We start from the raw sequence: 15,392 nt of genomic DNA, 5'->3' as shown, positions 1-15,392 counted from the left end.
AGAGCCTTCTCTGGGTTTGGCTCCCCATCTTAGGTTTTCCCAACTCTGTTGCCAAAAAAGTATCCCCACTGCATGATGCTGCCACAGAGGGAATGTTTTACTGCAAACATTATATCGTTAGCAGGCCAAAAGGTTGACATGTTTGCTGTAGCTAGTACATGTTTTCTAACACATATCAGGGTCTCTGTTGCTTTCTGCAGCAATGTCTCTGTTCTTGCTTCAGGTGTCCGACATGCCACTTTAGGTGGGTAATCATATTTTGGAGGTTTTGCAGCATTTTAATCAGGTGATGGGTTTGACTTTGCTCTAACATATATTGCTATATAAACCTTTATTTAAACTTTACCCTGCTTTACACTCTAAGAGTGTCAGAGTATGGATCTCATTTCTGATTTCTCACAGTTTTATTTACTGCTTTGTGTTGACCTGTCACATAAAATTCCAATAAAAAACAGCAAAGGATGTGGTTGTGAAAATGTTGAAAAGGGATATACAACATGCAGTTAAAAGTCAGAAAACATATGCAACCTGACTCGGGGTCCTTTTAATCAAAACTGGAGTTCGGCACCATGAAATGGAAGTCTGAAGGAGCTCACATTTTTGCATCTGCCTCTACACATTTTTCATACTGTCTTCTTGAAGGTGAGGAAGTGTCATCACCCTGTTCTTCCATCATCCTGTCTTTTGATTCTTTCCACTTCCCGGTAAAAATCCTTTTAATATTACTCCCAGGCGGATCAAACAGAGTACAGGACTCCTTTCATTAGAATTGCTAATGCTCCGGTAGTAAACTTTGCAGTGCAATAATACTAGAGAGAGAACAAGAGAATGAAGAGAAAACTTGTAAATGGGTAAACAAAAAAAGAAAAAAACTGTATGGATTATTGTGCCTTTTTCCTTCAAGTATACCAGCTGGTAATTGAACCATTTCTGACAGCCGCGGCACCTTACTTCTCCATCTCCCCGAACTTTAAAGTGCACTTATTTCTTTGCATCAGCAAACCCGGGGAAAACAGTAGTTTTTCACTGAAATGCAAAAGAGGGAAAAGCATAGAGAAAGAAGGGGTTGGAGACAGCAGAAAGCAGATATATTGTATTCATGGAAAATGCACAGCATAGTTTCGGGGGGAATAAAACATTTATCTGACATCTTTCTAATACGCTCTCTTCTGCTTTATAATCGTAGTAAACAAAAGTTCTGGGAGGTATTTCTAGGACACTTCTGGCTACATAAAAGTTGGATGTAAAAGCATATTAAAATGAATCAGTTCTGCTTCTTTAGTGCCTACTTCCCCCGATAACTTGTGCAAACAGATAAACAAGCAGGTGAATCAACACCAACAGGGTGAAAAGGAGCTGCGGTCCTTAATTATTCCCCCAGACCCACGGGGTATTTGAAAGCAACCCGAGCATGACTCAGCAAATTGACTGTGCTGATTGGATACTCAACATGTGTGTGCCGAGACAACCAAGGAGCAAACACAGCCTGCAGTAGTGGAAAAGAAACCTGAGAAACACATCACACCAATGGCAGTACAACTAGATGGTGGATATTGTGCTATTTATGCAAAAATTTGGTCAATTAACAGGTTCCTTTTAGATATCTGTTTAGTTTCAGTTTTTACACAGAATATATTTAAGTTAGTTTGAAATCAAAATCTATCATTTCTATATTTGGAATTGGGTTGATTACTTAGGTAAAAAGATATTTTTGACCACTTTGATCATTTTTTTAAGCTGTAAAAGCAGATTAAGTTAAAGTTTGTTTTTATTTAAACTGTAAGGTATTTTAAGTTATATTCTGGCTTGTTTTTGTTTTTTTGCTAGAAACAAACAAAATACATTTTTCCAAGTCAGAAGTGCGTATAAGAAACACCACCTGTTGCCACCAATGGCGTTCAGAAAAATGTTGGTTTTGGAGCAAGGAAGGCCGCCACAGTGATGAAGCACCTAAATCACACCTTTGTTTACGAAATATAAGCTAAGGTGGATCGTGTATTTGCACGTTTCCTTTGATTTAAGACACCAAAATTATCCGTGGAAAGATTAATTATCTTTAACTCCACTGTTGTGCCACACAGCCATGAGATAAATATGAACAGGGAATTAGAATATGAGCATGGACTGTACATCTGTTTGTTTTTGGCAGCTTTTAAAGTTTTTAATAGACTTAGTCTTTTGGACAAAAATGGAAATTTGTTTTGGTCATAATTAAATTGTTTTATATGCAACAGTTTTAGTGGATGAACACTAAAAAAGTTTTAGTCTAGTTCTAGTCTGATTTAGTAGAAAATAAATATATTTTCTATGTTTATACATACTACATCCCTTGTAAAGGTCGACAAGTGCATACAAGACAATTAAATATCACATCTTAAAAAAGGTTAATATATTTATTATGTATCTCTAGCTACTTTTTTGTTAAAAAAAAAAGTTAAAAAAGCAAATCAACTGGTTTTAGTTTCCAAGTTTGAAGAAATTTCGCCTCCCATCCAGGAAGCCTTTTCATTTCAAAATGTCAGAAATAGCCTTGAGTTTGAGGCTTTATAGAGTGGACCAAAAACAAAGCCTGGTTTTGGCCTTGTTTTTAGTCCACTCTGACAGAGAATCTTCAGCATCACGGTTAAACCTTGAATTATTTTCTGAAGACAACAAGATATTTGCTTCATTATCACGAGAAAACCGTTGTTGGTTTCTTGAGATAATGAGATGATTAACCTGTATGAGTAATAAATGAGGCTGGCCAACAGCCTTGGATTCCCAGTCCATCCATGCCTGCGCTGCCTGTAGTTGTGCAGTTGTGGTACAGCATGTTTGCAAATAATAATTTTTTTGTTTCCTTTTTCTTCTCACTCATTGTCAGGTCATGGTGGATGATTGGAGGGCATTGAATACAGTAAAAATAACAGACTGTTTTTTAATGAAAATCTTTAATCTGGAATCATTTTTGGGGTTAATGCATCTTATACCTGTTACAGGCGAAACACCAGGGCTGTTCAGAAAACACCTGCATAGGTCTAATTGCTTATGAATCAGAAGTGGAAGCAAATCATCAAACCAACAATGTCGTCTTGTTACCTAAAAGTTAAACACAGGATTAATTATAGAATTACACATAGGCTGCCATGACTTCTAAATCCGCTCTCTCTGTTGTGGTATTGAAGGATGTAATCAGTAATAACACACAACAATCATCTCGTTATCACATGAAAACGTCTTTCGTTATCTTTAGAAAATGAGAAAATTAACTTGTTTTCTCAAAAGCGGGACACAACCGCTCTCTGCTTCCATAGTTAACCACATCAATGTGACAAAAATTCTATTTTTTTTAATTATTGACTTTTTCCCTCAGCTGATGAAATGCCAAAATGACTACATTCAGCAAAGGGATGTTTTGTTAATTTTGAGCTACAGTACATGCTGATACAGCAATAGAAATCCACACTTAATCAGGTGCTTATCTCTCCTCCGCATCATTCTCCATTCACACAGTCCTGCCTCGTTTGGTTTCCCTCTTGCTCTTGCTTTTATACAGTATGAGGAACCAACATGTGTCCGGAGGCAAACACTCAACTCAGTGTTCTCAAATCACAATGACTTTAAAAGTTATACCATGGGTTGACCATCAAATCTAACCATTGCTGCCTTGATAACAGAGAGGATCAACCCAGTGAAACAAATAGGAATAGACCCACTCACAGTATATCACAGGGCAGCTACCCACTGGGGATGACTACAGTGCTCTATTCTTTTTCTGTTACCATGACAGCTACTGCTGTTGTGCAACGTGCTACCCTCGAAACAGTCAACACCAAACACTGAAATTGCAGACTGCTTCAATAGGGGAATTATCAACAATAGGGACTAACACTGGAAATCGGGACATCTGGTCGCTATGTTCTTATGGTGCATTCGAACTGAACGCGAAATCTGTGAAAAATTTGCCAGGTTTGTTTCTTTTTTCTGGCCTGACATTTCACCAGAAATTCACCTGGGCAGTGAAAGCAACTCCCACTCTGGGTGAAAGGCTCCAACATGTCATTGAGCCTGCAGGCTGTTGGAATTACCTTGACATGGTGGACAGGATTTTTACAGAGCGAGTATTGTTTTTACTTTGGAAAGCTGATCAAAGCCACCAGCGTCCCTTGGTCCAACAGATCCTACAGAAATGCTCCCAGTGTGGGGGAGTCGAGAAATGGCTCGGTCATTGAACTGGGGAGCTTAAGAGTAGGTGAGATGGTGTGTTGGAGCACAGACAGGACAGAACCTGGGAGATATGGCCAGCCGTTCACCCCTCAGGGGCTAAGGAACCACAGCTTTAGATCCAAGGAGCTTAGTGGTAGATCAGAGAAGCCGACGGACAAACAGAGCATGGAAAGGCTGCGGTTCAGGCTAGATCGAAGGAGGACAGTGGTACAGCACAGAGGCTCACAGGGCAGAGTGCCCCACAGTGGAGGGAGGCAGCCACATCTGGCCAGCCTCTTCACTGAAGGTAAGGACAATGAGGAGTCATTTTAGGGCCAAATTAAACAGATTTTTCACACCTGATAGAAGCTGCTTTAGCTTCCCAAACTGTTTCAGTTAAAAAACGCTCTCCTACTATAAAACTCGGTATTGGCAGGATCATGCTTTATGGTTGCTTATCTTCAGCAGTGATGTAACAGATAAGGTATTGCCTTCTTAAACATTGCTCCTCATAGAAGACATCCATCCAGTCTGACCTAGCCTAATGTCATTTGAAATGAGGGGTAAATTTGGCACTCTACTGTATATCTGCAGACCTGATAGAGACACTCGTTTTAAAAAGGATAGTTTTCGAATACATGAAGTTTGTGTTTGTGATGTGAAAAGTTTTAATTCTTTAACAACACACTATATTCTGCATCACTGGGAAAAGATCCATACAATTAGAAAGATGGCATAGTTTCTAATTCTTAATTGATTAAGATATTGAGTCAGCTTGGACAAAATTATTCTTATTTGTAACACAGCCAATTAGAGTGAGGAAGTATGAACATAATAATTTACTCAAAGAAAAAGATGAAGATGAGGGTTAGTCATTTTAGATCATCATTGTGTTGAAGTTTAATATATGAGGAAAACTTGTTCTGGGCTTTATTGAAAAAGCCCTTGAAGAGAAGAAGAACAACATTCCTCTGGTCTGGACAGTCCAAATATGAAACTCTCATGAGAATAGACCTGCATTCCTTTGGGTTTCTAGGAGCAGATGGACTATTTTGTATACTATTTTCAGTGTATAGTTCAAATGTTAGCACTGGTGATGAAACGCATTAGTGCATGTGGAATAAGTAAATGTCACATCTGTGTATCTATGATCAATAGAGTTTTCAGGCCAACATGAAGCACATCCTGTCAATAATACCAACAGTTTATAGCACCCCAGATAAAGATGGATTTATTTTAATAAGACTTAAAATACATTTAACTTTCATCCAAAAAGAAGAACTAACTTACACATTTGTTTTACCATTTAATTACTACCTTTGATTTCAGATATACCTTTTAAAATTAAACCAGGTATACCAGAGTTCTTGGTACCCCTGCTGTTTATGCTTTTCCCAGGCCACTTCTGTCAATACGACAGCATATAATCATCACAACATTTAAAAAGGTTGGAGCACATGGAGCTTTGACCATTCCTCCCCTAAGCTCTCCCCTCTTTAGCTCACCCAGCAGGTGTTGAATAGCATTTAGATTTGGTGACTTTGATATCCATTAAAAAAAGATAATTTTTGTCTTCTGTTGCTTTGACCAAATGTTTCAGATTATTATTCTGATGAAAGATCAATGGTGACCCATTTTCACTTTCTTGACAGATACCATCGGATTCTTATCTAAAATCTCCTGGTATTTCAAACGATCGATGATGCCCTTCACTTTAACACTGTTCCCGTTTAACTTGTGAGGAAAAACAGGCCAACAGATTCATCCTCCATTATTAGCAGTAGGGATGAGGAGTTTTTCCACATATTCATCCTTTATGCTAAAAATGTCAACTAGGGATGACTTGTGCTCTTGTATGGAAAGTATTTTTCTTGCAGTGTTTGATTTAAACTTCCTTCTGTCACATTTTCATATGCCCCTGAGCAAGGCACTTAACCTCAAGTTGCACACAGGTTGTCTATTGGTGTAGGAATATGGGGGAATTTGAGAGAGCAGGTGGGCGAATATGGCTTTAGCGTAAAGCAGTCTGATGAGTCAGTATGATTAGAAAAGCACAATATAATAATAAAAAAATATATATTATAATAATATGAATAAAAAAAACATAAATCTGTGTATTAATCTATACAATATCTGTTTTGTCATGTTATTTATCTGAGTCACTAAAATAAATGTAAAAAACAAACAACAAAAAAAAAAAAACAAGAACCATAGTTTCATCTGAGAAATGCACATGATCCCAGTAGCATTCGGGCAAATTAGATAAGTTTATTTTGGTGGGACATATCTACCAAACAACCAGTTAGCATTTTTTTGGGCTAAAGTTATCAGTAAGTTTTGTGAAAATCTTTAGCCTTTCCTGCTATTCCATAGCAACAAGAGAAACTTGGGCGCTTGCTTACTGTGGCTGTCATACAGTTAGTTGTGTTACATCTTTAGTTACACAAGATATGCTCTTATAACAATTTTGACTTTTTTTAAATTAACGAGGAAAAAAATGAACACTTGAGGCTTGACTTTCACATTCTGAGGAGTTACAAACATAACTACACTATGATTAACAAAAATTTACCTTAAACATTATTATACAAATCTTTGTAAGGGGTTCCAATAAGTTGGCGTGTGTTATGATCCTGCACTTTTTGGTTCTGTTTAAGTTTTCTTTTTGAGTTTTCAGTTACAGTTACAGTGTTTTCTAAGTAATTGGTTTCATTTCCATTTGGTGTTATTCTAATTGTTTTCTGGTTGTATTTGAGTTCTTATATATTTTTTGTTTACTCTCTGTTGCCCCCTTTTATCAGTTGCCCCTAGCTCCCTTCTAGATGCTTCTGTCCACACCTGCTCCCAATCAGTTGATTATTTAATTCTTTCTTCTGTTTAGCATTTATACTCCTCCTCTGCAGTTACTGTCGGCTGAATTCTCTTCATTCATTCCTTCATCTCCCCCTTGACCTATGTGGGCCCCGTTGTTCTAATTCCTGTGTTCGGTTATGAGTAATTTTTGGATTTATGCATCTGTTGCCACTACTCCTTATGAAATCTGCAATTAACCACCTCAGCTTCCGTCTTTGCGTTTGGGTCCTCTAAAAACCTTAACGCAACCTGACAGCATGGTAGCTGCTATTTTTAGATTTTTTCTTTAAGGGAGGGCATTGGTTAAATCCAAGTTTTAAAATTACAGTATATAAATCTCCTTATTTTGGATTTCAGCAGTATTAGTGGAAAGGGAGCAGAGCAAACTGCAGGGTACTAACCTCTACATGTGAAAGCAAAGGAGGCAAACCCCTGGAGTAAATGTTCATGTTATGCATGTAGAAAAAGGATGTAAATTTCCTGCCATATGCTGGAGACCTGTTGTCCATGAGAAACTGATGGAATAATTGTGGAGCTGGATTCACATTAGAATGACTTGATTCCAAGATAAAAGTAGAGTGTATTGCACACGTTTTAGAATGCAAACATTTAATGTCCCAGCTCGTCTTAACTTGGACCTCCTTGTTTGACAGGACCTCAAACACACTGATGCATTCAATTTATTCATGGAAAAGGAGGAGATGTAATGGCAGCACTGCATGCATATGAACAGGAGACGGTGGAAAGCTTGCTTTGAGCGAGGCAGATACAGAGAAGTGTGGGTGGACCAAGGTGCCAAGGTGATGGATCACCGAGAAGCGCGTCCGCTAGCCAGACTTTAGAGAGAAAGAGTTTAGCTGCAGACTTTGCAGAGAATGGGCCTGTGAAGAATTAACCCTGAGGTGAAAGATTTAACGTTTAGTGTGTGTGAGGCACAAACATGTTGATGTTTGGAATACAGAGCTCACAGCTCACTTTTAAGCTTATCGGGACACAATTAAATGATAATGAGAGGCAAAAAAAATTGTCTTCTCTTTTAAAAGGAAAATGATGACGTCAGAGAGACTTTCATTTTTGCATGGCATTCGTTTTTTTAATGCTCTATCAGGGAAAACCAAAAGGCCCATAATCCTCAGATAAGTCTTCTAATCAACTAATACCATGGACAGAGGATAATCGCATCAGCTCACTAATCACCTTTCTGCCTCTGGTCTCAGAGCAAGCATGTTTACGACACATGGGTCTGTGCTTTGATTTTATAGAATACCTGATGCAACATTTATGCATTTGTAGTCAGTTTCTTTCTGAATCTGAGGCACACAAGAAGGGATGCTTTTTTTTTGCAAGGCCAAATACATGCATAATACATACTACTGTCTTTTGAATCGCAGGTGTTTGGACCTTAGCTTTCATTAAAGATAACCAATCTAGCTTAATCTGAAACGATTTCTTCAACACTTTCTACTGAGTTTGAGTAAAGGCAGGGTTTTTGATCTCCTCTTCTGAAACACTTACTAAGTTTAGAGAATTTGACCAATACCCTGCACTAGTTGCAGATACAGTAAATGTGGGAAAGTTCTTTTTCTTTTCTGTCTTCATTATTGATTGAACATTATACCTGCATCCTAAATCATTAAACCACCTTCTATGTGTTGTATAACTTTAGATCTTTTAGGTTTTAGCAGTTCGTCTAACATTTTTTTTTAAATAACAATCAAAATGCTTTAGACTAAATTCTGTAAATTCAATACTAGCTTTTGAAGTGTCCTTAACAAGCAAAACAAAATCAATTTTACTGGATCCCATTTTAGAGTAGCGCAATAGAAAATCGAGGCAAATGTAATATGCTGGGTCTCCTTTACTCTTTCAGTGAAACCCAGATAGAGTTTTACCTACTAGAAAACTGACAGGTAGTTTTGTGTCAAGCATACAGAACAAAATAATCGAATAATTATCTTTCGGTTAATTATGCCTCAACTTCACAGTAAATTAATGGCTGTGGAGAAAATACAACCATACCCTGATTCAAAAAATGACTTTGTTACATACCTGTCATGTAAATGTTTAGACAGCTATTTGGATTACGTTCTGATGGAAAAACACCAAATAATCATAATATGGAATAAATGCAAAGAGGTTTTCCAATATCTACGCTATTATACGAACATTTTAAAATATGACACAGCTCTCACTCTACTGCCACCTAATGGGTAGACTGTAAAGCAAAGTAGGAGAAAGACAAAAAAAGAACATGGGCTTTCTTTCTCAGTGGGTCTTAGCGAGTAAAAGCACTAAAAAAGACATTTGAAGCCAGACACTTATTTGTGACAAATGTATTCTTTGTAAAATTGTAATCATCAAGCGACATATTATTTTAAAATAGGAGCAAAATGAACCCTCCCTAAGAACGGATTGCATATGCTATACTTTACATTGGTATCCGTTTATAATAGGTTATCAATCCTGTGTTTATATCCTACTATTCTCAGAATTATGTAGCGTTCTTTCTTTCAAAGAAAACAACATTTGGGTGTTATTACTTGCTGGAAGAAAATAATAAAATATAACAGTTATTAATCTATATAAAAGTGAAACTTTTAGAATAAAGTAGTCAAAAAAACACAAATTTCCTTTACAATCTCATGAACTGAGATGCAAAATGCATTCTGCACACGTACGAACCTCAGCACAGCTAAAGGTCAGTTATTGTAAAAACCCTCATTAGGCGTGTTTGTTATAATCTGGTTCTTTCAGCATCAGCTCCACCATCAGCTCCACCTGGCCTCCATCTGTTATCAGGTAAAGTCGAAAAGCTAGTCAGTGAGTTTGATAATTAGTAAATTCTGTCCTGTACCTTGGTAACTGTAGAGATCCCCCATACTGGTTTGGCGCGTGATGTGCTGCCAGTAGGCGCTGCGTGGCAGGGAGATGGACTTGGTTAATGTCTCTCTGGAGTGAAACTGAAACAGACAATCAGACAGTATTGCATCTCACTTCTCTGTCACTTTCGGGAAAAACTGATCTACATTTGTCAGCGCATTAAAAAGAGTGACTAGTAGCACGTTGAAGGCTGAGTGGCATATCTCCAGGCTGAGAAGTCGTTTGATAGATATGGCAGGGAATCTTTGGGGTTTATTATGTTTTTCTCTCTAGCATGGTGGGGATTGGATTTTTACATTTTTAACTTCAAATCTTTATCCATAGTGCAAAAAACTCCTCATGTACCTTGAACTTTTGCATATTCTGTGCTTTTATAATTGCTAACTTTGTGTTTTATTTGTATTTTATCTGGTTTGCCAAGACAATGTAATGGATAACTGTGTAGTTTGGATAACTGTAGTCATGTGTGATCTTTTTCTTTTAAAAAATATAATTCTGAACGGTGTAGGGTGCATTTTTATTAAAAACCTTAGTCAATGGAATTGTTGAAACACGCCAGTTTTGCACAGTTAGAGGCTGATTTTTCAGCCCATTCTTCTTCGAGAAACTGCTGATGCTTAAATCTGTGTGGTGCACAACTGAAAGGTGTCCCGCTGACAGACTGTCCCACCGAGCTGAAGATCTCTGCAGCATCTCTGGAGTTAGAATCTCTTTTTGTATGGACTTCTAATGGGGAATTAAAAAACACAGTTCTCATTTAACTCTTTTCTATGTATTAGGTTGGTCTGTTGCATAAAATCCTGATAAAACACTTTGAAATTTGTGGCTGCAACGTGTCAAAATGTCTAAAAGGAGTAGAACACCTTTGTATAATCAAGAAATAAACTTTGCAGGTATAAAATCTGACACCCAAAAAGTGCAGGGCATGCACGGTTTTATAGCCGACAGTGGCTGCTTTTGGAAATGTTCCCTAAATTGTGGGGTCCGGGAGCATAGCCATATGGTCAAGGCTCATCAGACACAAGGCATATGTAAACAATGAATATAGATGACAGTGAAAAGGAAGGAAGAAAGGAAGGATGAATGTTGCAACGGAAGGAGGGAGAGAAGGCCAAGTCTCTGGGGGGTCTAAGAGTTTCTGGTCCAACACACGATTCAGACATTAATCAGGATTCATTAGCTACAATTCTGAGCATGAACATGCAGCTTTATAGCTCTCAATATTTGTGGAGACTGATGTGATGAATGTAATGTAAAACATTAATAAATATTCCTCGAAATGTTCCTGAAATATAACCGCAGTCATACCGTATGCAGTCATTGATTAGACATAAAGAAACCCAAAACAAAGAAATGTACCTGGGAGCTCTTCTCCATCTCTTCTATCATCCTCTCATGCTGCTGGGCGATGGCCAGCGTGGCTGAGTGGACCCGCTGGTAGATCATCTCACCCTCCCGGGTCTGGAACGTAAACAAACCCTCTCCTGTGTCACACATCCTGCGCCAGGAACACACACACAGAGGGACACTTTAATTGTGCTTACTCTTAGACTGCTCATTTACAAACATGCATGGATGAATGTTTATGTAAACAGGGTGGACCATGGAGGCTAGTAGCCCCCCTCCCCCAAGGCAACAACAGAAGCACATCAACACAGTTTCACAGAAGCGTTCATCACATCATTACCGCCTGAAGGCCTCAGCAGCATGTATCCCAGAATGTTTTGGGTTTTCAAAGCTTCTTTGTTGAAGTTGTCAGAGCATTTCCACAACTACTCCTCCCCCTCCCAGGAGATGATACAAAGCCTGCACAAGCGCACATACCTTCCGGACTCAAATGTGAACCAGGTGGAGTCCCGGCCGTATCTGCGCAGGGAGCTGAGCGGCCACATCACGAGTTTGAGGCGTGCGTTGTGAATGTCCCACAGATAGATGTTTTCGTGGGTGATCTGCATGGTGCACTCTCCATAGATGTCCAGGTTCGGTGTGGGCATGAGGTACACATTGAATCGTTCTGAAAGAATTTGACGTGAGCACTTATTTACAACATTCTCACTTTTCTACACAAACAATCTAAAGTATTGAGAAACTTCTCTTTCTTTTAATGTCCTAATTATAAGGCTCAGCCAGGGAAACAACTTTACAACAATAAGAACACTTGACTGCTGTCAGTGCATGTAGGGTGCATTCAACAAATTTCTAAAGCCAATCGGACATCTGCTGCTTAAATGGGTTATACATTTAAAAAATGTCATATCAAAGGTATATCGGAGGATTTTCGCCAATATTTAAACAACCTGCCCTCTCCATTAAAAAAAAAAAAAAAAAATGCACATGTATATTCCTGTACCCACTCCCGAGAGGGAACGCGTATTAAACGCACGGAGAGCACGCACAAGCCTATTCTCCTCGTGCAAACAGCATGCTAATAGTTGCTGTTTGCATTGCTCATACAAACTTTACAAAAGATAATTTGCAATTTTTCCACTATGTTAGAGTCACCATCGGTATGTGAAAATGGGGACGAGCCCGTAGGACGGCCTTACGCAAACATATCACCAGAATGACTGACAATTGGAGGACCACTTATTTTGATGATCCACTCGGAAAAAGAACATCCTCCACTAAAGCTTTAATGCTAAATAAGAATCAAAAAAATTTCTGAAAGTTTTCAGTTCTACTTGCATTCAATTGATTTGAAAAAAAAAACTACTTTTTTAACAATACAACATTGCTCAAAATGACAAAAAGGATAATCATTATTTTTAAAATTGTTAGTTTTATATATATACATATATATATATTAGTGCTGTCAAAATTATCGCGTTATTAACGCGTTAACGCGAGGCCATTTTAACGGCGATAATTTTTTTAACGCGAGATTAACGCTATGTGGTTTTATGGTACAATTTTCCAAGTGCATCCCGCTGCAGCCTGCGGGAAGGCGGGGCTATTTTCCCCCAGTCTATGCATTTCTCATAGGCTTCCAGAGCGGAGCTCCTCAAGGAAAAAAGACGCTCATACACTGGGTGGCGCTAGTGCCTTTTCTTTAAGCCCCACCACCAACAAACAAGTTGAGTGTCTGGTAACTAGTAGCAACCTGAAATACGCTGAGAAAACAGATTACTGAGGTGAAATGGAATCTGCTACGGCACTCTTGTCGGTATCGTGTGTGTGTGTGTGTGTGTGTGTGTGTGTGGGTGGGTGAGTGGGTGTGTGTGTGTTCTCATTTTTGTTAAGAGGCTGAAAAGTAACTTTCTAGAGAGCATAGACTACCTTCATCTAGTGATGTTGGTCTATTGATTTTGATGTATTGATTGAAAATTGTTCATTATTACCTTGGTTAATTAACATCTAATGTTAATTCTACTAAATTTTATAGCAGTAGGGTAAAATGCTTGTCTTTGTTCAAAAGACTGTATTAACTGTAAAGACTGTCTTTTACATCAGCCTGTTTTCAGGGCCTTTTTTTTGGCTACATATTTGTTATTTTTTGCTACATGCCTCCCCATCTTCTTGCCATATGTTTCTATGGCATAAATCAGTATCTGTGACCTGTTTTCATTTTAAAAAAAGAACATTGGCACAAACCTAGCCTGTATGTATTTTTTTGTATGTCATCCAGAGTATTTAAATGATTTTCAATCAGGAAAAAAAATGTGCGATTAAAATGCGATTAATCGCGAGTTAACTCAGGCATTGATGCGATTAATCGCGATTAAAAAATTTAATCGATTGACAGCACTAATATATATATACATACGACATATATATATACGTATATATATACATATATATATACGTATATATATACATATATATATACGTATATATATATGTATATATATAAAAATATATATATACGCATGAAAAAAGATGAAAGAAGGATGGACAGACTTCTTTCTTTCTTTCCTTCCTTCTTTTTCATGCTAAAATATATATATGTATATATACATATATACACACATAGTCAATTTCGTAGGAAGGAATGAATGAAATAATTAATTAATTAATTAATTCCAACCTTTCCAGACTTAGAATTGATCTAGATTTAATTTGTTTAATGTTTTTTTTCTTGGCATATAGAATGTGGAAAATTAGCATCCTATTTACGGATATGATCTATTCTGCAAACCTTACCCTTCACTGACCTTAGGGTTAGTGAAAGCAAACTCTGATCCAATCACTTCCCCCTGCTGTTTGAGAAAGCCTCAAAAGTTTAGATCGCAGGCCAAAACATTTTGCATTATGATTCCCTCAAAGTTGCAGTAGAAATGTGCTGCTTCAGTGGGCCTCTATCATACACAGCTGAACGCTTTATTTGAGCAAACCAACGAGGGATTGTGTCAAAACCTTGCATTTTGATATCTTGCATAAAAGAATCCAACTCTAGTAGGAGCTCAACTTCACTTCATAGCCACAGGGAAATGAAATAGATCAAAATGAAAGCACATTTCTTTTTTTTTTTTTTTCAATTACTCGCTCTTTTAAAACTCTAAACTGCTACGTTTGGACTGTTGCCTTTTCAATTTCCTCCACAACTTAGCAAATTATACACAGTGAAAAAGTGTCTCTATGATAACACCTCCTCTTCTTTTTTTATTCCCATTTCCTGAGGGTGGAATATTTGGAGAGGCACATTTACTTGGTATGGCTTTAGGAGCCATAATCTAATCCATCTCTATGACAAGCTTCATTACGAGGGAGACCAGTAATGCACAGCACTTCTCATTAGGCCTGGAACAGAGCCCCTGCCAGCGCCCATGACCTGTACTTTCACACACACACACATATACTCAGGTTCCCTTTAACATCACACATCAAAACAAACCTCCGAAGCCAAAGCTGAAGGATAGGGAGCTCACATGACAAAAACACTAAAACAGAGGGACTTGAAATCAAATATTGACAAAAATGACCCTTATTAGCAGAGCCTAATTGGACCTGGTCTGTTCCACTCCCATGACCCTCTGAAGTCTCGGCTGCTTTAACACAAACAAGCCCAATACTCAACAGATAAGTGTTTAGAGGCGGGCTGATTGAAAGGAGTTGACCCCAAATGATGGTGTGGGTGTGTGTGTGTGTTAGCAGGGACTAATTGGACACTCACCGTTCTGCTCCCTCTGCACTCCTGCTGCTAACAGGTCCGGCTCTCCTAAGCTGATGTCGTTGAGGCGGGTACCCAGGCACTCTATGCACAGCAACTTGCACCATTCCTCAGCATCCAGCTCTACACACACAGTGGAGGGTCAGTATATAGCAGTCAATGTCAGGCTAAATTACAACAAATGGGGTAAGATTTTAACAACCTCTACCCTCAGGATGCATTGACACAAACATAAATTCGGTTAAAGAAGATGCATAGTAAAATATGCCTACAGCTCTCAGTCACCTGTGGTTATATATCAAGAACATGGCTATGCTACAGCAAAATATAAAAAACAATCATGAAAAACATTTAAAAATCCCAATCT

General features: G+C 38.1%; 1 protein-coding gene across 1 annotated transcript in view; it reads right to left on the bottom strand.

Moving 5' to 3' along the window:
* The window catches only part of dok6 (docking protein 6), an 86,760-nt gene that overhangs the window by 4,555 nt on the left and 66,813 nt on the right, over positions 1–15,392 (bottom strand). The window contains exons 4-7 of the mRNA XM_038267357.1: positions 15,029–15,148; positions 11,743–11,932; positions 11,278–11,416; positions 9,893–9,998 (exon numbers count right to left, since the gene is read on the bottom strand). Of these exons, the coding sequence (XP_038123285.1) occupies positions 9,893–9,998; positions 11,278–11,416; positions 11,743–11,932; positions 15,029–15,148 (555 nt within the window). The remainder of the gene's footprint in view (positions 1–9,892; positions 9,999–11,277; positions 11,417–11,742; positions 11,933–15,028; positions 15,149–15,392) is intronic.

This window comes from Cyprinodon tularosa, unplaced genomic scaffold (assembly GCF_016077235.1).
Source record: "Cyprinodon tularosa strain WSP-4 unplaced genomic scaffold, ASM1607723v1 ctg670, whole genome shotgun sequence".
NCBI classification, from domain to species: Eukaryota; Metazoa; Chordata; class Actinopteri; order Cyprinodontiformes; family Cyprinodontidae; genus Cyprinodon; species Cyprinodon tularosa.
Note: the sequence above shows the minus strand (reverse complement) of the source record. Positions and strands in the feature narration are given on the sequence as shown.